Source organism: Nelusetta ayraudi, unplaced genomic scaffold, assembly GCF_046127955.1.
Source record: "Nelusetta ayraudi isolate G7.1 ecotype Tasmania unplaced genomic scaffold, CSIRO-AGI_Nayr_v1 ptg000042l, whole genome shotgun sequence".
In the NCBI taxonomy this organism is placed as follows: domain Eukaryota; kingdom Metazoa; phylum Chordata; class Actinopteri; order Tetraodontiformes; family Monacanthidae; genus Nelusetta; species Nelusetta ayraudi.
In genome coordinates, this window is record NW_027466092.1 from 19833959 (window position 1) to 19858604 (window position 24646).

General features: G+C 47.8%; 3 protein-coding genes and 1 non-coding gene across 10 annotated transcripts in view; 2 read left to right on the plus strand and 2 right to left on the minus strand.

Annotated features, from left to right (window-relative positions):
* Positions 1-119: 119 nt before the first annotated feature.
* trnai-aau (transfer RNA isoleucine (anticodon AAU)) lies at positions 120-193 on the minus strand. The gene has a single exon. It is a non-coding gene; the product is annotated as a tRNA-Ile (tRNA).
* Positions 194-504: 311 nt separating this feature from the next.
* larp7 (La ribonucleoprotein 7, transcriptional regulator) lies at positions 505-4478 on the plus strand. 6 transcript variants are annotated; one of them, XM_076035404.1, is made up of 13 exons: positions 505-663; positions 1002-1226; positions 1299-1399; positions 1515-1598; positions 1696-1860; positions 1955-2057; positions 2164-2442; positions 2532-2685; positions 2785-2921; positions 3179-3291; positions 3598-3757; positions 4024-4115; positions 4212-4478. In XM_076035404.1, exons 2-13 carry the CDS (start codon positions 1019-1021, stop codon positions 4287-4289), a joined length of 1674 nt encoding a protein of 557 aa, XP_075891519.1. In that variant the 5' UTR covers positions 505-663; positions 1002-1018; the 3' UTR covers positions 4290-4478. The 6 variants fall into 6 exon arrangements, with proteins under 6 accessions (XP_075891519.1, XP_075891520.1, XP_075891521.1 ...); XM_076035405.1 differs by having other exon boundaries at positions 2167-2442; XM_076035406.1 differs by having other exon boundaries at positions 2170-2442.
* A 65-nt stretch (positions 4479-4543) lies between these two features.
* Positions 4544-6855, minus strand: LOC142894191 (uncharacterized). 2 transcript variants are annotated; one of them, XM_076035412.1, is made up of 5 exons: positions 6010-6855; positions 5587-5709; positions 5336-5472; positions 5028-5172; positions 4544-4942 (listed from the first exon to the last, which is right to left on the minus strand). In XM_076035412.1, exons 1-5 carry the CDS (start codon positions 6120-6122, stop codon positions 4555-4557), a joined length of 906 nt encoding a protein of 301 aa, XP_075891527.1. In that variant the 5' UTR covers positions 6123-6855; the 3' UTR covers positions 4544-4554. The 2 variants fall into 2 exon arrangements, with proteins under 2 accessions (XP_075891527.1, XP_075891528.1); XM_076035413.1 differs by having other exon boundaries at positions 4544-5172; positions 6010-6849.
* A 776-nt stretch (positions 6856-7631) lies between these two features.
* Positions 7632-24646, plus strand: part of col25a1 (collagen type XXV alpha 1 chain) — a 119458-nt gene continuing 102443 nt past the window's right edge. Inside the window, exons 1-2 of the mRNA XM_076035415.1 lie at positions 7632-8212; positions 8369-8438. Coding sequence (XP_075891530.1) covers positions 7913-8212; positions 8369-8438 — 370 coding nt within the window. The 5' untranslated portion in view covers positions 7632-7912. The remainder of the gene's footprint in view (positions 8213-8368; positions 8439-24646) is intronic.

Below are 24646 nucleotides of genomic sequence, written 5' to 3' on the forward strand. Positions count from 1 at the left end.
TAAGTGATGACTTGATGGAAAATTCAACACTTTCCGATGCTAAGGCTTTTGTTTGTATCTACCTAATGCAATGTAAGGGAGGATAAGATTATGTTCCAAAAGAAGGAAAAAGTGTACGCTGGCCCGTACGGGGATCGAACCCGCGACCTTGGCGTTATTAGCACCACGCTCTAACCAACTGAGCTAACCGGCCACACGTAAACTCGGACAAACTATTATAGTAAAAACGTGTACAGCACTACCGTATCGGTTAATATTGTTTATTATTATTCATTTATTTAGTTATTTATTATCGACTGTGGTACATATTTAAAAAAAAAAAAAAAAAAAAAAAAAGACCAATCATTTCGTAATTGTCGTGTGAATGTATATCATTTGAAAAATAAAAACTATCGCACCTTAACGTGACTCTCGATTAAAACATTTGCGATGTACTTTACCGGAAGTCGTCTACTTAGTTAATATTTTAGCAGGGAGTTTTGAAAACCCGTTGGGCCGGCGTTCTATGACGTATATTTTCTGCGACTCCATTGCCTCACAAGCCTGCGCCGTTCGGTCGTAATTTCAACCGTAAACTCCTGTTCTCTTTTTATTATGTGATTAAGTTGAACCCAGACCCAATCCCAGAGTATTTTTAAATTACGCTTTTTAAACTAGTTTAAGGTAAGTGGACTTTTGAAACTTCTCTTTTGTAAATGCTCGTTTATCCTTTCTAGGCACACAGTTATCCGCAAGCAGCGGCACTGCAGACGGTAGTTCTAGTTGAAACATTACTGATTAGCATAGCCTACACTAACCTCTTTGCGGGTTACGAAATGTGAAGCTCACGTTGACCCACTGTCCGTATGTTTACACTAAATAAAGGACATGCTCCCCCTCTTCGCAAAATAGAACAATAGATTTACACTTATCTGTGGCAAATAATGCCACAATAATACCATAATGCCATAATGTGCATTGGAGAGTTCCGTTTCCTGCTAAATGTGGGGTTTTGTTTATAGAGCCGGCCAGCGGCAGGATGATGGACTCAGAGAGGAGAGCTGCCGGTGACCGTGATGGTACTGCAGAGTCCAGCCGCAGGAACAAGGAGATGGAGAAAAAGAAGAGGTCAAGGGTTAAACAGCTGCTGGGTGACGTGAAGAAGCAGGTGGAGTTCTGGTTCGGTGATGTCAACGTCCACAAGGACCGCTTCCTCAGAAAACTCATTGACGATTCTGATGATGGATGTAAGGAGCCGTCGGAACAGTTGCACCATGCATTTGTGTGTGTTGGGCTAACATTGTGCTTACTGTGTGCAGATGTGGATATATCTGTGCTGGTGGACTTTAACCGGATGAAGAAGTTGACGGTTGACACAAAGCTAATTGCGAGAGCCCTGAAAAATTCGACAGTGGTGGAGGTAAGGTGAAGCACTCTTATCCTAATGCTGGAGCTCAATCAACCTGTCAGACATAGTTGAGGGAGTTTCCCAACTGTTTTTTGTTTTTGTTTTGTTTTTTTATACATTTGTTTAGGTCAACCTTGAGGGGAACAAAGTGCGACGTCAGTATCCTATCGGTGATGCACCAACAGACACTGACAGCCGGACTGTTTACGTGGTAAAAGCAGCAGCTTAAAGTGCAAATTGTCTCTATTCACTCTCATCTGAGGAAATATTAGACTGTAAAACAAATTGTATTATTGTAATGTCCACAGGAATTGTTGCCCAAAGATGTGACACATGGCTGGATCGAGAGAGTATTCTCTAAATGTGGGAATGTGGTTTACGTCAGCATTCCCAGATACAAGTCATCTGGAGACTCCAAGGGATTTGCCTTTGTGGAGTTTGAGAAGGAAGAGGAAGCTTCTAATGCCATAGAGGTATTGGAAAATTACTTAAACTGGGGTCACTTTACATTTTTGTTTTTTTTGGGGGGAGATTTAAAAAAAAAAATGTATGTGTTGATTGATTCAGGTGTTGAACAACCCTCCTGAAGATGCTCCGCGGAAACCAGGGATTTTCCCTAAGACAAAAAGTGGAAAGGCGGTTACTCTGCCCAGCGACAATCCGCCAACTGGTACAAACACATCAATGCTGCCTAAATCCTTAATGTCAATCCGTTGTCATATTTTGTTTTTTTTTCATCTTGGTTTTCATCTACTTTTTCTTTCCTTTTGTTGGAGGAGAAGAAGAAAAGAAGAAGCGGAAGAAGAAGAAGAAGAAAGATGCCGCCGCAGCAGCACAAGTCCCTTCTGACGGCAAGGAACGAGGCAAAGAGACGGTGATGGAGCTGGAGCCGCCGGAGCCAAAGAGGAAATGTTCGGCAAGTGAGGCTGATGGCCAGAAGCTTCCTGGAAAGGTGTCCGAGAAGAAGCGGCGGCGATCGCACACAGCAGAGAGCGCCGAAAGCCATGTGCCGTCAAAGATTAGAAAAACGAGTGAGAGTGATGGAAAGGAGAGCAGTGAGTGACAGACACTGACTTATTATATCACCTCATTGCAACTTTTTCTCAGCGGCTGAGCAACTTTCTTTGTGTCTTTTTTCCTCAAGCAGAAGTGGCCGAAACGTCCAGAGGAGGAGGCGTCGATGACAGCAAAGAAAACAGAGACGACGCAGCGGTGAAGGCCAAGAGGAAGAGAAAAAAGAAGCACAAGGAGAAATTAAAGATTGGGGAGGAGGTCATCCCACTACGTGTTCTGCCAAAGTAAGTTACTCTTCATGTGATGTAAACCAACATGCAGAGCTCAAAATCACTCTTTAACTTTGCTGATCTCCTTCTCTGTGTGTCTGCATATGTGCGCAGAAATGCATGGCTCGCCCTGAAGGATGAGTACCTGCAGCTGCAGAAGTGCAGCATGATGTCGCTGAAGAGATGCATGAACAAGATGGAACAGAAGGAACGAATGGAAACGGACAACTGTCCGCCGGAGGACAGAGGCAGTGAGTCGCTACTGTGGTTCAGCAGGACGTGTAGCTAATAATAGTGCTGGGACACACACACACACACGCATAGACAGGGATGCTCATTGCTGTCCTCTCTGGAATATCAGCACCAAAGACACAATCATGTACAGTTCATTTACAGTTAGTTGCTTCAAAACATCAAAACAAACGTCAGAAAGAATATTTGTTTGTTTTAATTATTGTTTCAGACGGATGTTAGTCAATACAGCCGTGTTGTGTCTTTATCCTTGCAGAACCAGCAAGTGACAAAAGTGAGAAATTATCCAACCAGGGCCCCCAGTTCACCACTGGCGTTATCATGAAGATGACCGACAGCAAGCCCCTTCCTGGAAGGAAGTTCATCAAGGTAAAGCCACGTTTGAGTTCAGCACGTTGAGGAATGGCAATGGAATTTAATAATATCAGCTCAAATGCTCAAATTCTGAGGCTTTGTTTGTGAGTTTGAATGAAATCCAAATTGTTTTAGATTTTTTTTTTTTGCCCTTGTGTGAGCATGAGATTTAATCCACAAAGATGTGCACTTCTACACATTTCTCAAAATATGTACACAGCAGAGGAAACTCTCTACAGTTGTTTTCCTGAACCCCCAGGGGTGCCTGTTCTGCCTTATTTACATCCAGACACATTACTTTTCTGCCGATTGTTCCTGCAGGAGGCCCTGGGCAAACTGTCACCAGTGGCATATGTTGACATTCTAGAGGGGGACGCTGAGGGCTATGTCCGCTTCCATTCGCCAGAGGAAGCCAGGGTGGTGAGTGACGCCCGGGCAGAGCTGCAGAAGGAGCACAGCTGGAAGCTGGAGATCCTCTCAGGTGAGGCTCTCCTACAGTGTTGGTTATTCCTGAAGGTTGTTGAAGACTAGATGTAGATACCTTAGCTTTCTCTACTGAGCCTGGCCGGAATATTGGGAGGGTGAGCATGAGCTGCTTGCATGTTCTAAAGTTTCCAGATGATTGAAAAAAAAAAGAAAAAAAAATTATATATATATATATATATATATATATATATATATATATATATATATATATATATATATATACATATATAAATAAAAAAGGTCAACCTTTAATCTTTACAGGTGATCATGAGCAGAGGTACTGGCAGAAGATCCTCGTGGACCGCCAGGTCAAGTTGAATCGTCCCAGAGAGAAGAAACGGGGTACAGAGAAGGTGAAGATGATCAGCAGCACTGGGAGGAGAATGGTCAAGTGAAATTGGTGCCTTTTTTTGCCCTCGGTTTATTTATTTTTTTTATCTTGCCCTCAGCTCATATCTAAAGCGGAGAAAATCATCATGGCCCGAGCCAAGGAGGCCCACAAACACATCCGTTTCCTCGACGACTGAGTGCCGATGGTTAGCGGAGCACAAACTCTGTCCCCTCCATTCTTCACGTTTGCACTGAAGCTCATGACGACGTAGATGTTTGACCACATTTTGTTTTAATGCGATATAAATTTTACAAAAAGTTCCCGCAAGCTGGTTGGACTAGTGTTTTGTTTTTTAATAAAATATCTGTATTTTATTCTTAAAGTATTTGATGTGCTTTTTTGAAGATTACTCATCAAAGCTCAAAGCGTCTCGAGTCCAGACGAGAGGTGATATTACAGTTTTATTGATCATTTGTTACATTTAGAAAATCTTTTAAAATCTCAATACACAACATCATTGGGCTCTCAGTCACAGTATATACAGATCTACCTGAGCTAAAACATTTTCCATGGTCTGGCTGCTGCCGGGAGTCTTCCAGCTGCGGATGCGTCTGCTTCCTTTGCGTGCGTTCGTGTTCAGCGCGTCGGAGCTTGTGGTGTGTTTGGGATGAGCTTCGGAGATCTGAGGTTTCCTCTGACTGTCGTTTCCAAGGAGTTGTGCTTCTGGTCACTTGTTGAGAGTGATGATGGAACAGGTTTGAGGTCTGTGCACATTGCTGCTGCTTTGCAGAACTTTTTTGGTCCGGTTTGGCTGTGGATCTTGGTTCCAAGGGACCACGTCTTGAAATGCTGCATAAAGTCATTAAAGTGATGTCGGTACACAGGCGCTCTGCTTCTGGTTCGGTTCTGCAGGGGATGTCTGATGTAGTGAGACCTGTAGCTGGTGATGCTTTGGAAAGGTTCCTGGACGGGAAGACCTTCTCTTGAAGCACCAACAGGAACCAGACCTTGGCGGACCTTTAAGTTGTCCGTCAGCTTGCATGGCTGCTGCTTGAGGGCTCTCCATCCCCTGAAGTCACCTGAATGAGAGAGAGGAGGAAGAGGATTAGGGTTTCTTCTGGTTTCTGTGACACTGACAAACTTTTCAAGTTAAAAGTTAAAGCCCCCTCCATGTCCGACCCCAACTGTTGAGTGCAAAGCAGGGAGGCACTGGGTACCATTTTTACAGTCTGTCTTGCTTACGTTGGTAAATTGATGCAACGCTCTCTTCCTGGTGCAACACCTGGTTCTCCTGGTTCGAGGGCACCAGATGGTGTGACGCATCTCTCCAACTACTCTGTGGCTGTGGTTGGGTTCCCTTTGTGGTCATATGATTGACTCTAATAACAATGCCACAATATTATTTGTCAACTCAATGCAGCCTTCTGGTACAATATCAGACCTGGAAGAGGAAGAATACAGAGTTTCACAGTGACAGTCACGGGAAATCTTACTTGAACAAGGTGGCATTGTTGGCCGATCGCCTTGCAGATCGTTGTAGTTTGGCAGTTGTGTGGCTTCCTGGGTGGAGAAACATCTCCTGGTACTCGGTGGTCATGGACGACCGTGTCTGCTTGCTGCGACACAAAGGCACAGACAGTTGCTGTTTTGTTTTTTTCCTATTTTATCTCTTGTCCTCCGCTGCCACGAGCCACTAATCACAGTAAAACTGCTGACATTTGTGAAGCTTTAAAATAGGGACAAGAACTGCTCAAAAACTGACAAATGCACCCACAGTTGCTGCGTACCGGGTTTGATCTTGTTCCTGGCACCGCTGCAGCTGCACAGTTTTAATACCAGCACTGACAACATCGCTACAGTAGCAGGTACACAAGCCCAGACTGTGGCTTGACAACAAGTCTTGTGTTTGAGCTCACCCCGCAGCAAGTGAGCCTCGCTGCTTGCCGTCGACCCGCCTCATGCCTTCCGGGCTGCGTCTCATGGTTCTGGTGCGTCCTTTGGTTCCGAAGCGTCCGTATAGTCCCTCCATCCAGGTTCACTGCGCATCAATTATTGACTGAAGGAACAGTAGCGCGTGTGTACATGGTGTGTGTTTGCGTGTGTGACTGGCGAAGCACTCAGCGCCTGACTGCTGCTAAAAATAAACCCTGGTTTGATGATTCTCACTCAGGCCGGATGCTCTTTTTTTGGCCCGCCCGACCCCACCCCGGTTGTCACATGACCGGGAGAGGGCACTTTAAAAAGTCCCGAGTGCATCTCGTTCCAGGATCAGATGATTCGCCCTGGAGATTAAGTTATTACCACTGTTTTTAATATGCGGGGATGCGCAAGGTGAGGACGGGTCGCACGTGACTCACTGCTCCATCTGTCACTTCGGGCTCGTGTCCGAGAGAGGGGAGGATGCATGGGCACGCGCACGCTGGGAAGTAAAGGGAAGTGTGACCTCGTGGACGGCCGCCATCGGACCTCGATTCATATACTCATGTTTCCTCTCCCGAGTGTGGAAATATGGATGATTTTTATCCACGTCAGATCGGCGCCATTTCTGCATTGGGCCAGTAGGTGGCGTCCAAAGCCTGAGTAAAGGCGCTGTGGAGTCCGCCAAACGTTCGTTTCATTTTACATTCAATTTTGCAAACAAACAAACAAACAAAAAATGCTGATGTAATGTTATCAAATCTTATTGAAAATGAACGGAACAGGAAGCAGCATCAGATACAACTGACGGGTCACAAATCGACCATTGGCATATTATTTCATTATTGCACGCACCCCATTAACCCCCTCCACCCCTCCCCCCCCAAAAAAAATATAACATAACATCTTCCCTACGCCATTTAATATGACGTATAGAAGACATACGTAGAAAAGATATACCGGAATATCTCGAAAATAAAACGACGAAAACGAAGTTTAGACGTTAATTCAGCCAATTGCACAGCGCAGGTGTTATTAATCAACCGTTGCAAACCTTACACTGGACTCGATCAGGATCAATTAACGAAAAAGTAAGATTTTGTAGTTTTCTCCTAACATTCATCAGCCCTTGGTAAAATTTCCTCTCCGAACCGAACGCCCAATGGGTGCAGGTGCTCCTTATGATTTGCTGCACACCGATACCGCCCCCCATGAAGACTTTGATAAATAAACTGTTTAATAGCTGTCTCGTAATTACTATTCAACTCACACGCGTTCCAATTTGATTGCATTGACTCTTGCACTAACCGGTAAGTGGAGACTGTGCCGCAAAGCTTCAGATGTCATCAAGTGGTCAGTACGCACAAAAAGCAAACTTCCTCTCTCAGACCCCGGTCGCGCACGACTGACTAAGCCCGGGGCACAATTAACAGGTGTGTGGAAATTCCACCTGATGCCAATCAACTGATGGATGCCATGCCCATGAAAAGCTCCTTCGATATTCGGCAGCGGGGCCGAGATCTCCGGAGCTCGGAGTAAATTATGTTAATGAACCGGGACACGTTTGGAGGCGTGTTGTTGCCGTGGAGAAGGGGGAGCGTGCCCTCGCTAGCAGGGGGGTGAGAGAGAGAGAGAGAGAGAGAGAGAGAGAGAGCGTCTCCGCTATTGTACACGCGTTTGCCACATTTTCCTCTGCGTCACTTTCTGACTTTTACTGCACGCACGAGCGCGTTTCCCTCCGACTGAGCGCAACAAGTCCCGGTCACACAGCCTCGTTCGCGCATTCGTTCTGATCATTCATTCATTCACTCGGCGAGAGGACGCACACGCACGGACAGCGTGCCACCGCTTCGCGACTTGACGCGCCAGATGCACTTGGCTCCAAACGGTGCGGCTTGTTAGATGGAGAGCGCGGAACCCCGAGGAGCCCCCGAGGGCGGCATGGTGAAGGCGGAGGCGGCGGCCGAGAAGCGGCGGCGGCGGCAGCGCTCGGCGGCGCTGAGCGTCGCCTCGTCCCTCTGCTCCGTGGTGTCCGTCGCCTTCTGCGTCCTGCTGAGCGTCAACGCGGCGGACATCCGGAGCCGGGTGACGGGTCTGGAGGCGGCCGGCGGGCAGCACAGCAGCTTCCTGTGCGCCCCCGGCTTCAGCCCGGAGGATTTTAACTCGCTGGTGGAGCAAAGCGTGGACGAGCGGCTCTCTCAGGTGAGCCTCCCTCCCGTGATGTTGTTGTTATTGTTATTTTCCTTTCGCTTGCTGCCCCGTCCTTTACAGGCCTGTTACTGTATGCGCAGTTTATGAATGAAAGAATAAATGAAAAAGCAAAAACGCATTTCCATTCTCTTCTCTGCAATATTTCAGCGCTCCTTTGAGAATTTCATCAAGATCCGGACGGCCAGACAAGCCTCACCTGAGTGTAGCTGCCCGCCAGGTAGGAAAACCTGCTGCTGCGGCTGCGTGTTGCAGCGTGAATGGAGCTTCGTGGTGATAAGTGTGCCTGAACGATATTGAATTGTGTGTTTTGGATGCGCGCCTCACAGTTGAGGGAGATTTAAAGATTAAACTCTGCTGCTGAGAGCCCGAGTGGTCAAAGATGCTCCCTGACTGTGTCAAGGGGAGACGATGCTGCTGCAGTTCACTTTTCCTGCCAGTAGATGGAAACATTTAGCCCTTCAGTTTGGGTGAGTTCTGGTCCCTTTTGGGGATGCAGCGACAGGAGCTGCTGCTCCAGCATCCCTGTTGAGCATCACTAGAGTGGAAATTCTGAGCGAGCGCTGCACTGACAAATATTGGCAACTACTGTGTTGTCTCAGCGTGGGTCAGGGTCTGCCAGTGAATCACATGTCCAACTATAAAAAATATGAATGAATAAATGAATGAATGAATGAATGAATGAATGACATTTCTTTCATTTGGGAGGGTGCAGGAGTTTCATTCTGAACGTTCATATTTTGGATTTGCTTGGATTAACAATATGTACACATTCTTTTTACACAGTGAAGTGAAAACTTGAATAAAGAGTTGATTAGAATATCAAACACTGTGTTTGAGACGGCAGCCAGCATTTCCTGGAGGCAAAGAAAGCTATGCAGAAATATATACATGAAGTGGGAAACAAACTGTGCTGTGAAGTAATACAATTGGCTCCGGTAAAATGGGACATGTAAACCAAGATGCCAATTTAAACTTAAAGATTTAACGTCCCGTGAAGTCAAAACATTTCTAAGTGAATCTTCAGCACCTTGTTTCTGCCACTGCTGGCCTCAGGTGTGGTGCACAACCAATATCAACCTGTGCCTCTCTCCGGTAGCTGGGATTCTGAGCTTTTTTTTTTTTTTTTTTACATGTTCCACTTTTGAGAAAGTTTGTGTTAAAACACAGTTCTAAAACAGAAACCTTTGTGATGTCATAAGGGGCCCTAACACGTCACTGCCCTCGTGAAAAGTGCAATGAAATCTCACTTTTATTAGGAAGGCAAAAGCAGGAACAGAAGGCTATAAACTGAGGGAAAACATGCTGTGTTCTGCAAATCTTTTGCAGTAATTCAGTGCGATAAGCTGCTCCACTGGGGCTCTGGATGAAAAAAGACCTTGAGTTTACCAAAGGAAGTTGGTCCAAAGTCTGTAATGGTTGCTGGTGTGCAGAAGCCAAAGCCAAGTTCTGCTCAACCGGATCCCGGGCCACTCTTCGGTCAAAGGGCTCCTTTAACTCAGGAGGAAGTGATGTGTTTTACTTTCGTAAATAACATTTTAACGCTTCCGAACGCTGAGTGAGGCTGGTGTTAGCACTCCGTTCCACTGCCAGTTGGTAGACCACACGCAGCAGGAAACCGACATGTTTTCACAACTTTTTCTTTCTCGCTAAAAGATGACGTGAACAGGAGAGTTCTGTCTGCATGCTCGACCTCTCTCCGATCAGCAGGGAACCCAGTGCAGTTAAGTGTGAACACACTGCGAAATGCAGTCTCGTTGGTCTGCGGGACAACCAGAGTGTCCTAATAAAGGAGGACGTGCTTTGCGGTCATTCCTGACCTCTGACCCCTGGAGTCTTGCGGTGAGATAATGGAAGGCCAGGCCAGAAAACATTCTGCACATAACCTCCAGTCAGCGAGTCAGTGGTGAGCGCAGCTGGCGGAGGTTAAAAGAAGAATTATGAGGTGGCTCATCGGGAGCAAAATCGATTCCTCCGCCGAGCAGAGCAGGCTTCTGATATTTGTTTTTTCACTGTCTGCTTTTCTTTTTTGAAAACTGTCTCATGTGAGACGAGCGTGGCAATGATGAAGCCAGGCCTCATCTTTAGAAATGCAGTGCTCAAATTCTGTTCAGCTATTTCCTCCTGTGCCCTTCCCCATTATACGATATCTGGTGAAGAACTAGAAGTGCATAACCAGAACAAGATAACGACGCAGCAATCTTTGCTGCATGTTTACAGTAATCACAGACGTTGATTCCGTGGCTCAGGGTCTGAGCGCCAGGGAAGATTCACAACTGTTTGCACTTTGCTGTGACAGGTGTGTGTGTGTGTGTGTGTGTGTGTGTGTGTGTGTGTGTGTGTGTGTGTGTGTGTGTGTCTGATGGCTATGTGTGGTGGCTTTCTATCAACCCTGAAATTGAGAAAACACGGACGAGAGCTGCAACTCTTTTGAAAAACATTGAATATTGCAGAAAAGTTCAGTCAAGCAACCTTTTGTCATTTGTCGACCGTTTGTTGTGTGTTGTTTTGAAGCCAGTATGCAGCCGTGTGACTTCTGGACTGCCGCACCCCCTCCACCCCCCTCCCCCTCGGCTCTAACCAGACCATGACGAGCTCCTCACAGTCATCCTTTAGCTGCCGTCAGAGGAGACGGGGCGGCTGCTCAGGGTCGCCCGTCTCTCCCGGAGAGGTTCGCTCCTCAATTAGCTGCTCCCGCTCTCACCACAGAGATGACACTTAGGGAAAAGTCACTTCTGGGTTAGTGCTGGTGGAAAGGTCATAGAGGAATCACTGGCTGAGTGACTGATGAGTTTTAGGATGAAATGCAAATATTTTGCCCCTGCCCCCACAGCAACTGCATGTTAGTTGACTTGAAACTGGTCCAGAATAGAAATGTTCTTGAACGCATTGCTGCAATGCAAACGCTTCGGCTGGAGTTTTCCCTTCCCTCGCCGATGTCACGCATGCATGTCGGCCACTTCTTGCAGAAGCCGTGAAATAAGTCGATTATGGGCTACAATGTCATTAGTGTCAAAGTTCTTACGCAGTTTGTCTGATGTAAATTTTCCTGCAGACTGAGTGAGAATGAAGTCCCAGGAGTGCAGGTTGCCTTTCTTTTATATACATATATTTTTCCCCTACCACCTGCCTCCCTCCCCTTCGTCCTCTCCCCTCCTTCCTTCTGCATTCCAAGCGGGGCCTGTTGTTTAATGGGTCCATAATAAAATGTTGCAGTCAGCAAGCCAGCAAGCGCCGGTTGCCTGTTTACTTCAACCCTGCTCAACGTCCGCTTCAGGAGCTGCAACGAACAACCTCTAAAATGCAAGGACCCGAGCAGACTGTCAAAATGCACCGTACGGTATAAGCTATGCAGCGCTCACAGAAACCTCAGCAGCAGTAGATTTGAGTAATTGGTGGAAAGTCAGACCCAGCCTACAACTTAATGACTTCTTTCTAGACCTCTTTTGTCACGATGGGTCACACCCCTACCACACACCCAACAACACACACTTTCCATGCGCTAACGTTTGCAACTCCAGTAGCCTGATACAATTACAGCGGTGCCAATCCGCTGCGATATCCTCAGCTTGATGGGGCATCTGGTAATTAATCACTGACAGCTCTCAGAGCAGAGGCCTGTGTGTGTGTGTGTGTGTGTGTGTGTGTGTGTGTGTGTGTGTGTGTGTGTGTGTGTGTGTGTGTGTGTGTGTGTGTGTTGGGGGGTACTGGTGGAGCCCTAATGGGCATGGAATTACTGGGCGCTAGCTAAAGCTAAGCAGACTTCAAGGTAGCCACGGCAGGCAGCTGCTTCTGGTTAGGCGAGCCCACTGCGAGCCTGGGAAAAGCCCAGCCGGAGGCAGCGGGTGGAGGAGCAATTATGATTCTGATTGCTGCTAAATTGCTTAACAGGTAAATCAGGGGCGTAATGCACTGTACATGGTGAATTACTCACGCAGGCTGTTTCTTGCATTACACGCCTTGCCCCAAGTTTTTTTTTTTTTTTTAACATCACCCTTTATTAAAAGCCACTGCGGCACACTTTACCTCGGCAGTCCACCGCAAGTGGCGCGTTTGCCCTAATTCTTAATCCTTGCATGAGGTGGATCATAAAAGGCAGTGCACTGCAAAATGGCCCAGATGCTCTCTTTTATACCTTTGACACAGCATTTTTTTTTTTTTTTTTTTATTACAGCGGCTGAAAGCGTTTCGTGCCGACTGACTACGAGGTTTGAAAGAGTGGCACACTTAACCCCTCCCTCTACCCCCTTCCCTCCCCACGCATCCATGCATTGACCCGGGGCGATACTCTCAATGCAGAGGAGATGACATGACTTTTACATGAGCGATGCCGCAGCGGGTGAACACTTGAATGGAGACTGGAGCGCCTCAGGGCCTCAGGAGACAAAGTGTACTGCTCCCCTCCCCTACTGGTTTCACCTCTCGTGCCTTTGGATGTTTTCATGTGTTTGACGTTCTGTCATTCCCCCCCTTTTTGCTCAGTCGACGTCCCACAAGTTTGCTTGACCTCTGTGACGACCTTGCAGCTAGATCCTTGAGAGTTCCACTGTGAATTTTTGCAAATTCATCTGAAAAGCTCCAATATGAATATTTTTTTTGGGCAGGTCAGCATGTGACTGGATGAGTTGGTGTTGTTTGAACTTGCCTTGCTTCAGGCTTAGTCGTCGTAAAAACAGGAAGCTGCTGCTAGACTGTCAATCGTGACGGCTGCAGTGTTTTTGGTTTGGTTGGAACTGAACATTTTCCACACAAAAGGCTTTTCTCTGCTCCTGATGGTCACCAGCTGGCAGAGAATGAATCCAATTGGCCCAATCTGAAAGAACGACCCACAGACAAACAGACAGACCAAGTTACTTTTGAAGAGGTCTCACCTCGTTTAACGTTTTCGTAGGATTTACTGCCTGCTGGACAGTTGAAATGGATAATATTAACTGCCGTATGCTCAACATTCTCTCTGCCGCCTACAAAGATGCCGGCAATCCTCAAAGCCTCGGAGCACCAGAGGCCCTTTGGTGTCCGAAGGGGACGGGGGGTTTTCTTCTGTTAGCCTTTGATGCTCCTTCTCACAGGATGCAGTGCTCCACTGTCATGGCTGGGTGGTGAGCCCCCCCACAAAGGGCTGCTCACAACCCGAGCCCCCCTCCCTCTCCGATCGCCGCCTGCCCTCTGACACGGGGCTAAAAGTTGCATTCATGGTTCCGCTGAAGTGTCCTTTTGTGACGGCTCGCATCTCAACTCTTCCCCTCACGCAGGGCGGCACACTCATCCCTGACCTGACAACGTTCAATAGACAAGGGTGGTCTTCTCCGATGGGGCCGGTTCCTCGTGGAACAGCCGCTCCACTGTTCAGCGTGATGCCACTACGTCGGCAATATTTGAGCTGTGGCAGTGCTGCAGTTCTGGGTTTGGCCCATAAGTTCACATCATTAACTTGACTGTAACAGGGGAGCGAGGAGGAGACAAGGGCCCACTCAAATACTTTTAGGGCCCATTTTTCTTTTTTCAGATGGAATTCTTTCCAAAGACTTGCATCAAAGACAGAATTTATTGTGGATTTGTGTGACTCTATTAACCTGCTCAGCCTGGCCAATACCACCACAGTCTCATGTTTAGTCTATTGAAAAACAAACTGAAAAATCTCTTAGTTGTTCCTGCAGCTATCCCCCCCCCCCAACTAATTGCCTTTTGCACTTAGTGAGACAGAAACCTAGTTAAAAAATCATAAAATCATCATAGTTTATCATTCTGATCATCATCACCAACTCTTCTGTACTGTGCCGCCACTTCACCTCCCTCCTGTCCCCCTGCCGTCTGTGTCCCATTGTTCCAGCATAAGCAAAAGGGCATTTTCTGGAACGGTTTTGTGAGCGCCCTCCCTCTATTGCAACTTAATTTGCACGTTTCACTGAAAAAAAACACAAACAATGAGATTTGTTCAAGATGAGTTAAAACAAACTTCTCCTCCTTCTCTAAGCTCTCTGTCTCAACGACGATCTCCAGAAATTATGTATTTGACTTACAGTCCTATTATTTATTTATTTATTTATTTTTCATTTTGAATCATATTTGGCCCGATGCTTGCAAGAATGCCAAGCGCGAAACGCATTCCGTCTGATTTAGAATGCAATTTCGCTCTCTGTGTCCGCTGCTCTGAAACGATTCGCCTTTAATTCCTTGCGAATGTAGAACAACATCTTTTTTTCTCCCAGCGCCTGTCATCGATTTCATATCATCAGCGCAACTCTGCGGTGCCAGCGCTCTGTGGAAATTGTGTTCTCTGCATACATGAAAAAGATGAGTCACCACCCCCGTGAGGAAGCCCCTATGTTCCAGCCCAATGCAACCCACCTCCCTCCTCAGCGCCCGGGGCCCCGTGGCCCCCGGGCCGCTCAGTCCCGGCAGGCGCTGAAGATGCAGGGGTGGAAAGATGTTCTGTTGTGTGTCAGTCTAATGGGAACAGGCACAACAAACACAACAGGCTGGAGGACGCACTGGGGAGGGAAGCTGCAACTGCCAGCGCGTGCCCGATATGCAAACCGTGGTCAATATGGTCTCGCCACAAGCCATCGGCATCCCCGTTAAGATGCCGCTGGCGGGCGGGTGGGCGGGGGGGCAGATGGTGTTTGTCGAGTCTGAGTCACTGTGTTGGAGATAAACGCCTGAGCGGACTTGACGGTTGACTTGACACCAGAACTGTCTTGAACTTGGCATCGGCTGGCTTGTTATTTTGCCGTCGACCGTCCACCCGGGTGTCTGGTTTGTTCCCAGTTCCCAACTTCCCAGTCTTCTTTGTGTCCTGAGTCCTTCCTGGTCGTCTAATCGCTCCAGCAAGTCCAGCGTTCACCACGGGGTGCCTTCCCCTTTGAATTTACAAGAACTGACTGGGAGACGACCTCAACAGGAGCCTGGTCAACGTCAGCTGGCTGCTTCCCGTGGAGACCCGTGATGACTTGTACCCTCGGTATATCTGGTGGAGCCTTCTGAAGACCACTCCTCAATATTTCAACTCCAAAGTCCATCCAAAAGACACCAGAGAGATTCTGTCAGTGGAACCAACCAATGACCTCAGATGTTCCGCATTCCCAGACTCCTCCAGATCCACCAGTGGAGAGATTGGATGGCACAAAGGGATGGATTAAACTGCGGGCGACTCTTCACTTCTGGCCTGTGTTTGTCATTTCACATGGTCTGTTCTTTCACTCCACCAGACTTTCACCGTCCCGTTCAGATCAAACTTCCAGGATGTCTTCCTGCCTGAGATCGAGCTGGCTCGTTCTCTTGAACTCTCCAATCGCCCACCTCGCCGGGTGGTGACTGGGAGGTGGGGGAGGGGGGGTAGTGAGCTCGGACTCCCGCAGCTGACTCTGGCCCCTCGTAGCTGTGCTAAAAGCGACGTGAAATGTGAGTCTCGCCGCAGATCTCAGAGGGTCATAAACACACCGAGCCCATGTGCACTCACAAACACGCTGCTGTACAACCTTCTGTTGCAACGGTGGCAAAGAAACATACGTAGCGTTGGGCCAGCCCACACCTCCAGTTTGGAAAACCTCAGTGACACGCTGCCGTACGTGAAGCCCCTGCGGCCTGTAGTGAAAGTGCACATGGACCTTTTGATGGATGATATTTTACTTTGATCGATTAGATTTAATCTGAGTGAAGAGAGAAGTCGCAACAATTGGCAGCTCCAGGCCTTTAGTTCTCAATTTTGTAAACATGTGATGTTAAAATGGGTGCAGAGTGTGGATTTCCAATCAGAGCTTCCACAACCAGACTTTTTTTCTCAGGATTTATCTGATTTCTTTTTGCCTGTGGTTTGCCATTAATCTAGACGGCTCAATAAAACAATATGTTGCAAAATAATGGAGACCGCTACAGTTTTTCAAGTTAATATACCTGCGTGTGTGCGCGCATGGCCTTGTGCCGCTAAGGGTTGATTTAATATGGAGGGAGTTGACTCAGGTTCTTGCGGTCGTTCCAGAATGTAGAGACGGGGGTGAGTGGGGTGCAGGGTGGGGGTTGGTGGGGAGTGAGGCAATCCACTTGTATCTGATGAAGAGGAGGCTGGACGCAGCTGTGTAAGCCACAGTTGGCCTGCAAAGCCCGGCGGTGCTATCGACAACCTCTCGCACCCACATGATTTAATTGAGCCGTCATTTGATACAGGCTAGACGGACAGAGTGAGACGGCTAATTGTTAATCTTCAACAGCTTTGATGAGCGGCGCTGATCCCTCAAAACAGCCGCCTGAAAATAGGTTTGGCCTAATTTCCAGACTCTTGGTGGGTTTCTGTTGCATCACCGTGGCAATCACTTGCTATCACATTTTTAACACTACGACAATTATCAAGTTGTCGTAGAATGTGACCTCAGCATGGAAAATCATTAGCCTGAGTAGATTACCTCTTCAGCGCAACCTTCGGTATTCAGTTTTGTTTTGAGCATGTCTCGTATTTATTTCTGAAAAATGAAATCCACCTCTGATGGACTGCACAGGCTCACTGCAGGTGAATTGTCCACATATCCAGATAAACACTAGATGATCGCACGAGAACTTCCCTGAACTGGACTTGACGGTGGCATGTGGTATCTATTAGGAGCGTTCTTCAATGCAATGGAAGATCTGCTCAGATTAGGATCTAGAAGCACCTTGACTCTGCCTGTGGCACCAAGACACAGATGGATAAATCGTAAAGTGAGCAAAGCTGCAGCTTGACTGCAGGTGAGCTGTACATGTTTATTGTGTCAGAAGAACGCCCCGGAGTGTTTTCACTGCTTCGCAGGGTTCCCGTGTGCATGCAGATGAATGGCATGTTGAATGGCTGGTCGGAGGCAGCAGCACATGAGGTTGGTTAAATCCTCTGAAACAGTTGGTGGGGCATTGGTCCTTTGTTTTTAATGGAAGTTTTCCCATGTCTCATTCCACATGTTTCACTGCCATTCTTTTTACTGTTTTTATGACCTTGTGCTATTACTAACACCATCGTCATCATCTTCATCACTATTATTTTTTATCTTCTCCTATATACCCTCAATGTAATTAACTTTGTTACTTGCTTTATACTTTTTTTTTATTGGATCAATCTGTTTAATCTGTTTTCAAAAACTCAGACCTACTGAAACCAACTTCAGTATCTGCTCCCTGTGTCTGCTCTTTGTTAAGTTCTTGCTTTGTGCTTCTTCTTATTGTAAAGCTGTAAAAGCAACTTGTAAAACCCTGTTTTTAGGTTGAGTAACTCCTAAACAAGGTAAAAGTTTGCACGTCTTATTTTTAATTATTGTCGCAAATAACAAGAACTGCAGCAGCAGCAGCAACAACAACAACAATTATTATTGTTTTCCATCCCAGCGTCCCTCCCCTGTAGATGAAGCCGCCTCCCCAGCGTTCATGTCACCCCAGCTGGCCTGTTAGTCTTTGGAAAAACCAGACATGACTCTAAGTGATGTTCGTTCCTGGTGATTAAGTTTGACGTAGCAAGAGCTTGAACCAAGCCACTGTGGCAGACGGTGACCAGAGTTTACCCCCCCCCCCCCTCCCCCAAGTGCATTGAAATGCAAATTCTTACATCGTCCAATGAACAAATATTTCACCACACTTCCTGTCCACTTCCGCGTTATTCGTCCATTGCCGGTCCTGAACTGCAAGTAAACTCTGAAGGGTCCCAGCGTGACGGAGCGTCCATGCTCCTGAAAATGTCACGGCCTGACGCCGAGAGTGTGGGTTTCACCTGAGCCGCGGCGCACAAGCACAACATTACTCAACGTTCCCTTGGTTTAAATCAGTCGCCCTGACTCCCACAGGATGTGAGGCGCTCCGGCTGCACTGTGTCACAGCCATAAATCTCAGCCGCCCGCAGATCCAGTTGCCGTTTGTGGGGAAGTGATGCAGAGTCGCAGTGGATATCAAGGGCCGCATAAATCCTCCGCCGTTTCATCTCTCTGGCGCCGCTTAAGGCGGTCTGATACCGTTTTAGTGCGAGCTTGCCGCCTTGTTTGTGTTTGTCCCGGTGCAGGCGGAGCGAGTTGGACCCTCCGGATATGAAGCCACCTTGCGAGGTGCCGGCTGAAGGAGTGTGCGGCGCTGACAGGGGTCAGACCTGCAGACACAATGCACTCTGCTTCCAACAGGGCCTCAGAAAAAAACCAAAAAGGATTGCGCTACTTTCCTTTTTTTTTCTTTACGTTGTCGGTGCTGTGCTCCAGGTAGACGGCTCCCCGCCAGCCTGTTCTCAGATTAGCGGTCCGCCGCCAAAGTCAACAGAGGAGGAAGCGGAGCAGCGACTTCCCATATTCACACCGGGGGCCGCTAATGCCCGGTCAGATCTGGTGTCAGAGCAGCGGGTCTAAGATGAATCTACATCTGCTCCGGCTGCTTTACGGTGTGTGCGGTGCCGTATTTCTCATATTTAAGCAAATAAGAAAATAACGCTGGAAATTGAACGCAGAAAGAAGTCGCTCATTCAGGGATTTTCTTTCTCTCCAACCGAGCAGCAGGCAAGACGTACGTAGAACGTACATAAAGGAATTCAAGGAAAACTACTGTCGGCGGGGACGGCTAGACTGCTGAGCCATGTGGTGGCTTGACCTTTGTGAGAACTAGGAGGGAATTCAACGGTGTGAAATGAACTGAGATGTGTTGTTCTGCCTCGGTACGTAAAAGAAATGCAACATGCTGTTGAGCCTCTGCTACCACAGATCAGAGGGCGGCTTCAGTGACTGTGATAAACTAATAACCTTCGTCTACCAGAAATAATCCCCTGTGAGTTAAACTGCGAAAAATTTCGGATTTAAAAACTTAAAAATAAACAAATAAATAATCAAGCCAAGATAGAAGACATTTAATCATTTTTGGTTTCACACCAATAGAAAAAACAAACTAATTGAATTGTGCCTAAGTTCTTCAATTAAACTTCTTTCACTAAAGCCCCTGCGGCAAGACACCTGAGACAGCCAGCCAATCAGCTCCAAAACGTGTAGCTGCTGGAGAAGAAATTGGTACTAAACCGTGTTCAGCACATAAACCCAGGATGTGAGTAGGGACAGGAAATGAAAGAGGTGTTGTGGAGCTTTGCATCCTAAATTACAGTCTAATGACTTAACGTTGTCGGAGCCAGCTGAGAGAGCGGCGAAAGAGGATGAGAGCCGGGCCAGCAGATAACGTTACCAGCCAAGAGGATGAAGTGGATAATAGCCCACGCGTCCTGAACGGGACGAGCTCAAACATGTGTCAGTGATAAATCCTCCACCGTTATTGTGGCCGGCGTGGCGTTCTTCACGCTGAGGCGGCTTTGGTGGAATTCACCATCAAGGTTCTGACCTCGAAAATCGGGTCATGTTGTAGTCACTCATCCGTTGCATATGTGCGTGCACGTACACACACACACACACACACACACACACACACACACACACACACACTTTGATTTCACCCCCGACAAGTCAAATCGCCTCTTTGTCCTGCAGTTGGACCTCAGGATGCAGCGCAGGATTTCATTTGCTTCTCCCTCTGAGATGGAATGAGATAGGAAGCCTCGCCGTGTGCTTTCCCAATTAAAATGACTAAATCAATGTAAGGAAAAGAAAATGCCCTTGATAACGTGAGCAGCGGCAACAGTCATTGTTACCTCCCCCTCTCCCCCGAGCCCCTCTTGGCCTCGGCCTGGACTTCTTTGCCATTCAATTTAAGAAAAAAAAGGATCTTTCGATGAGAGGAGCATGTGCGGACGAGCTGCCTGAGGGGATTCGTTGACTGGCCGAGACAAAAAAAGAGAAAAGAATGAAGCAGCGATGACAGAGGGAAAAACTGTTGGTTTCAAGCGGAGCAGGCCGCATGTGCGCCGCTGATACAGATCCCTGTCGAGAAGGTTCAGGTCAGTGGATCCCTCCTCAAACAAACTGCAAACGGGAGGAAAGGAAAATTATTTATTTGTTGGTTTTGCTTCAAAGAGCGGGGAGGAAAAACAGGAAATAAACGAAGCCTTTTAGCATGGCTTTAAAAAAAAAGAGGCTTGTCTGGGATGCTTCGGAATGATAAATGAGCCGAACGTCTTCGGAGGCCACATTAAATGGCTCATGAAAATAGCACCAGCACCAGCTTTGATGATGCTAAATGCTACACTGTTACATTGGCTTTTTTTTTTTTTTTTTTAACAAAATGTTCCTAAAGCTAATTCCCCACACAGGGCTGCAGTGTTTTCTCTTCACTCGCTACCTTTTTTTTTTCCCCCTTTCCTACCTGCCACCACATCCATTCGAGGCCGCTGAAACTCTAAACCCACCCTCAGACGATGACCGCCCGACTTTTAGTCCTGTACTGATGTCCCAAAATATTGGATATGGCAGCGGCTTGTTGGGTGGAAATCCAAAATCCAGGTCGCAGTGGAACGTGGATCCCACCATGACAGGAGACCCTGTCAGACTTCCAGAGACCCTGAGCTGGAGATAAAACAGAGGAGCGTGTGTGCATCTCCAACCCGGCACTGACGTTTCCCAGTCGGTGCTGCTCGTAAAAAGAGACTGCCAGACTGCAGCCGGTGGAGAGAGCTGGCTCGGAGTCAGCACCGGGTGCAGGGGAGGTCTGCGTCCTCCTTTAGCTGCAGCTCAGCTGCGGTGAAACCGCCCTGGACCAGTCAATATTTGCGCTTGGCATCAAGGCTGCCCCCTGTTTATGGTACCAAACCAGGTTGCACAGAAGCAAGCTTGTCCATTAGTGTGAGCGATGTCAACGAGCACACACACACACGCACACTTGCTGTTGTCATTTTTAGTGTAATTAGCATAAACTCACTGAGGCTGTGTTTTATGGGTATGTTTTTGCTAACCGTGATCTAAACGCTTCACATTAATTCAATTCTTGCCCATGAAAAGACTCTGCACCATCCGATGTAAGACTGCACTCGGAAGTTGTTGCATGTCCCTTGTCGCCGCCTTGATGAAACATTGATTTGCCGTGTATTCTGAGTTCTTGGTTTGGCCCATGTCCTCTTTGCTAACATTCTGTGAACATTCTAGCTTGTGGTCGATTTGATGGAATTCTTGGAATGTTTATAGCCTTTTTACTGCTCATGTTTGCTTCATATTTTTTCAGCAGACATGATTCAAAGTACTCAAATAAATCAGATTCGACCCTTTTTTCAGCTTTGGCATTTTTTTATGTTGAAGATGCCACATCAGATGTTCCTCTATTCACAACTTGCAACAAAATCAGACAGAACCAGACAGTCGGCATCCCTCTCTTCTCGGCCCGTTGCTCGGAAAAACATTGTTAAGCGGCGCCCCGCAGCGCTCTGATGTGGCCTCGCCGCTCGCGCTAGCCCTTGGAGAGTGTGTCACAGTCCAGCGCCAGGTCAGAGGGCGTCTGCAATGAGGAGGGCGGTTGTAAATTTACCAAAGGAGGCACCGCCGCCGCAGTGTGATATGGAAAGGAAGGAAAGTGCAAAGCTGCCTCGCCAAAAACTATTACTGCAGACCGCAAGAGTCGTTGGCTGACATGCTTCGCTTCACACTTGTGGGACGGAGTTAAAAATGCATAGAGGAATCTTTTTTCTTCTTCGTAGCGTGTCTCCCCAAGCTCAGAAACCCCTGGCAAGCTTTATAGTCCGACGTCCGTGGGAACTTCTGGTAAACAGGCCGACCTGGAGCCAACCCTGCTGCTCTTGTTTAGCATCCTTTTACAGCCTCCTTCCTTCCTTCCTTCCTTCGCTCCTCACCTCACCCCACCCCCCCCATCACATTTGAGGTCTTGGCGCAGGCTCGGCGGGGGGCGAGGAAGTCGGCACGCTTCATTAGCCGAACGCCGCACACCGCGCGTGTCGCCGGGCAGAACAACGAAGGGCTGTGTTCAGGGGAGAGGTGACACTTTGAAAATAAGAGCGAGCTCGGAGCCGCCAGCCGGGGAGGGTGGGGGTGGGGTGGTGGCTAATGGACACATCCAGCCACGACTGGCAGCCTTTTATTCCACGTTAGCGGCCTGGAGGTGTTGAAAAAGAGAAACAGAGCTTTATTAGCTGGAGCGATAGCGTCGTTTAGTAATTGAAGCTTTATATGATCTCTGCATAATCGGCAGTCCGAACACTCTCCCCAAGGCCTTTCAATCCATCACCATTCATTATGCAATTTCCTCCTTCGCCATGCCAGACACTCAAATTTTATCAAGCCAATGTTATTTTATTAACGTGCAGCTCTGGGCCTCGTTGAAATCTCTGGGTTCATGTATCTGCAAATATTTGAACAGGGATTCCAGATCTCCCCGCAGATTAGGACAAACTTTGGGATCTTAAACATAGTGAAGATTTGTGTGGCTCGTGTCCAGTCTGTCCCTGCTGCTGCCAAGACACGGATTAACACCTTTTATGTAAATTAGTCACCTCAGCATAATGTGTCTGTTAACGAGACACAAGCCTCTGGCGGGTACTTTGGAATGTGGTCACCTTTTAATATCACAGCTTCAGAAAGTGTCCTACCTTTTTGAGTCTGCCTCCTGGTGGCTGGCTGCAGTATAGCTCGTAATAATCAAAGCAAATGCTTTGCAGTGTTTTGTGCAATTTTCAAGCAATTTTCTACTCATGACAATTTTTTTAATGTTGCATTTATATTTTGGACAGATGGCAAAAATTGGCAAAAGTTGCCACACTCAGTTAAATTACACCTTCTGAAAGTCAAGGTGGGTCTATGGGAGGGGTCGAAAACCTAGGGCCCACCTCCAGTTAGTGCCTGTGACGTTGCAGCATCGTCTTCCACCCTTGTTTTTACAATTAATAAAAGTAGAATAAACGTAACTTCTACCAACTAGCATAACGTTAAAAACAAACAAACAAAAAAAATAGCCCGACCCAAGCCATCTTTCTGTGCAAAAACCTTGGCTTGCTGGATTTACTCTGCACTGTTGGATTCTTAAATCTATGTTAAGGAGTTTGAAGGTGCTTCATCAGTTGGATCAGTTTGGAGTATTTGTTGGGAAATCGCATGCAGGCCTTGTGAACAGATTACATCGGGCTGTTGGTGACCTGAGCATGTTGACCAGACACAGCGATTCCCCGCTGGATAAGTGCACATCTGTGGTCCCTCCAGGGTGGCGGTGGTGGTGTTGGGGTGCTCCAGGGGAGGATGATGGGAGGTGAGAGTGCTGGAGCTCAGACAAGACAGCACGGGAGCAACAGAAAACAGATGACTGTGTGTGTGTGTGTGTGTGTGTGTGTGTGTGTGTGTGTGTGTGTGTGTGTGTGTGTGTGTGTGAAGGGGTTCCTTCTGTTGGCTGTCTGTGTTTACCCCCGAGGGCTGTCGAGAGGACACGGCTGACGCATTGTGCCTGAGCGTCACCGTGTTGCGGCGCAGCAGGCGTCCCTCTGTTGTGTTATCAGCCGGACCAAACACAGTGTGTGTAATCCATGGATAAATCACAGCAAACCGCAAACTCAACAGCCCTGGATGTGTCGCACCACTGAAACTTTGGTATTAGTGGCTCCCTGAGGGAAGAACAGTCGTCGATGCAAATAATTTTTTTCCCACTCCAAAAACTCCAAATATTGTCCGTGCTTCCACTCGGGAGGTTCTGACACTGTCCTTTGCCTTGTGGCAGGACAGAAATGTACCCATGTAGCTGTTGTCCATGTCAAAGCCGCTGCCACCCCGACACCCTCCACTAGGACCTCGGTTCCCCCTTGGCCCCTGCGCCCCATCACCTCGGCTTTTTTTCCAGCTGTAATCTTGGTGGTTATGCGAGGATTTCTTCAGAAATTATTTTTCTGTCAGGCTATTTTTTTTCTTCCTGGGCTCCAGCGCTGGGACCCTAATTTCCATATCCTCAGAGGTTCTGCTCCACTGGCTTCAGGATACCGTTGGCTTGTTTTCCTTTCACCATCCCTGAAAACTGCATTCAGAGATTTAATACCTTTTTTTTCCCCTCCAAGAGGCTTGTGAGTCTTGGCAGCGACCGTAGATGTGGACATAAGGAGTGCAACGCTGGGTGAAAAAGTTTAATATGAGGATATAGACTTTCTTAGCTGCAGAGCCAGACCAGCGGCCCGGATGAATAAAGTCAAATAGTCGGAGTTCCACATTTAATCCCTGCTGTTCGTCAATGGGGTGACATGTTTGGGGGAAAATAAATCAGCAGAGACACTTTGCACTATAAATGGTGATGCGTGCGTGCTGATGGTTATGCCCCGGGTGGCACTGACCTCAGGGTCGCTGCCCACTTGTTTACCGCGACCGTACCAGTCGGCGTTGACAGGTTTCGGCGGTGAGCTCGGAGGCAGATGGCCGACGACTCTCCAAGCTCGTCTGTCCGTCCGTCCGTCGCTGCCTCCCTGAGGCCCCGCGGAGACGCCTGGGATGCCACCGCGTCCTGAGGTCGGCGCTGACAAACAGGAGGTGGACCCTGGGAGTCGGAGGGCCCTCGTTTAGGGTCTGGTGCCTTTGGGGCATGTAAGGG

What these genes read in the sequence shown, in the direction of transcription:
- larp7 (XM_076035400.1), top strand. Translation starts at nt 1,019, where the DNA reads ATGATGGACTCAGAGAGGAGAGCTGCCGGTGACCGTGATGGTACTGCA. An exon ending in AAAATTCGACAGTGGTGGAG is followed by an intron (nt 1,400 to 1,514) that starts GTAAGGTGAAGC and finishes ACATTTGTTTAG; the next exon opens with GTCAACCTTGAGGGGAACAA. An exon ending in CCACTACGTGTTCTGCCAAA is followed by an intron (nt 2,686 to 2,784) that starts GTAAGTTACTCT and finishes ATATGTGCGCAG; the next exon opens with AAATGCATGGCTCGCCCTGA.
- LOC142894191 (XM_076035412.1), bottom strand. Translation starts at nt 6,122, where the DNA reads ATGGAGGGACTATACGGACGCTTCGGAACCAAAGGACGCACCAGAACC. An exon ending in CGAGGCTCACTTGCTGCGGG is followed by an intron (nt 5,710 to 6,009) that starts GTGAGCTCAAAC and finishes TTTGTGTCGCAG; the next exon opens with CAAGCAGACACGGTCGTCCA. An exon ending in CGTTGCATCAATTTACCAAC is followed by an intron (nt 5,173 to 5,335) that starts GTAAGCAAGACA and finishes TCTCTCATTCAG; the next exon opens with GTGACTTCAGGGGATGGAGA.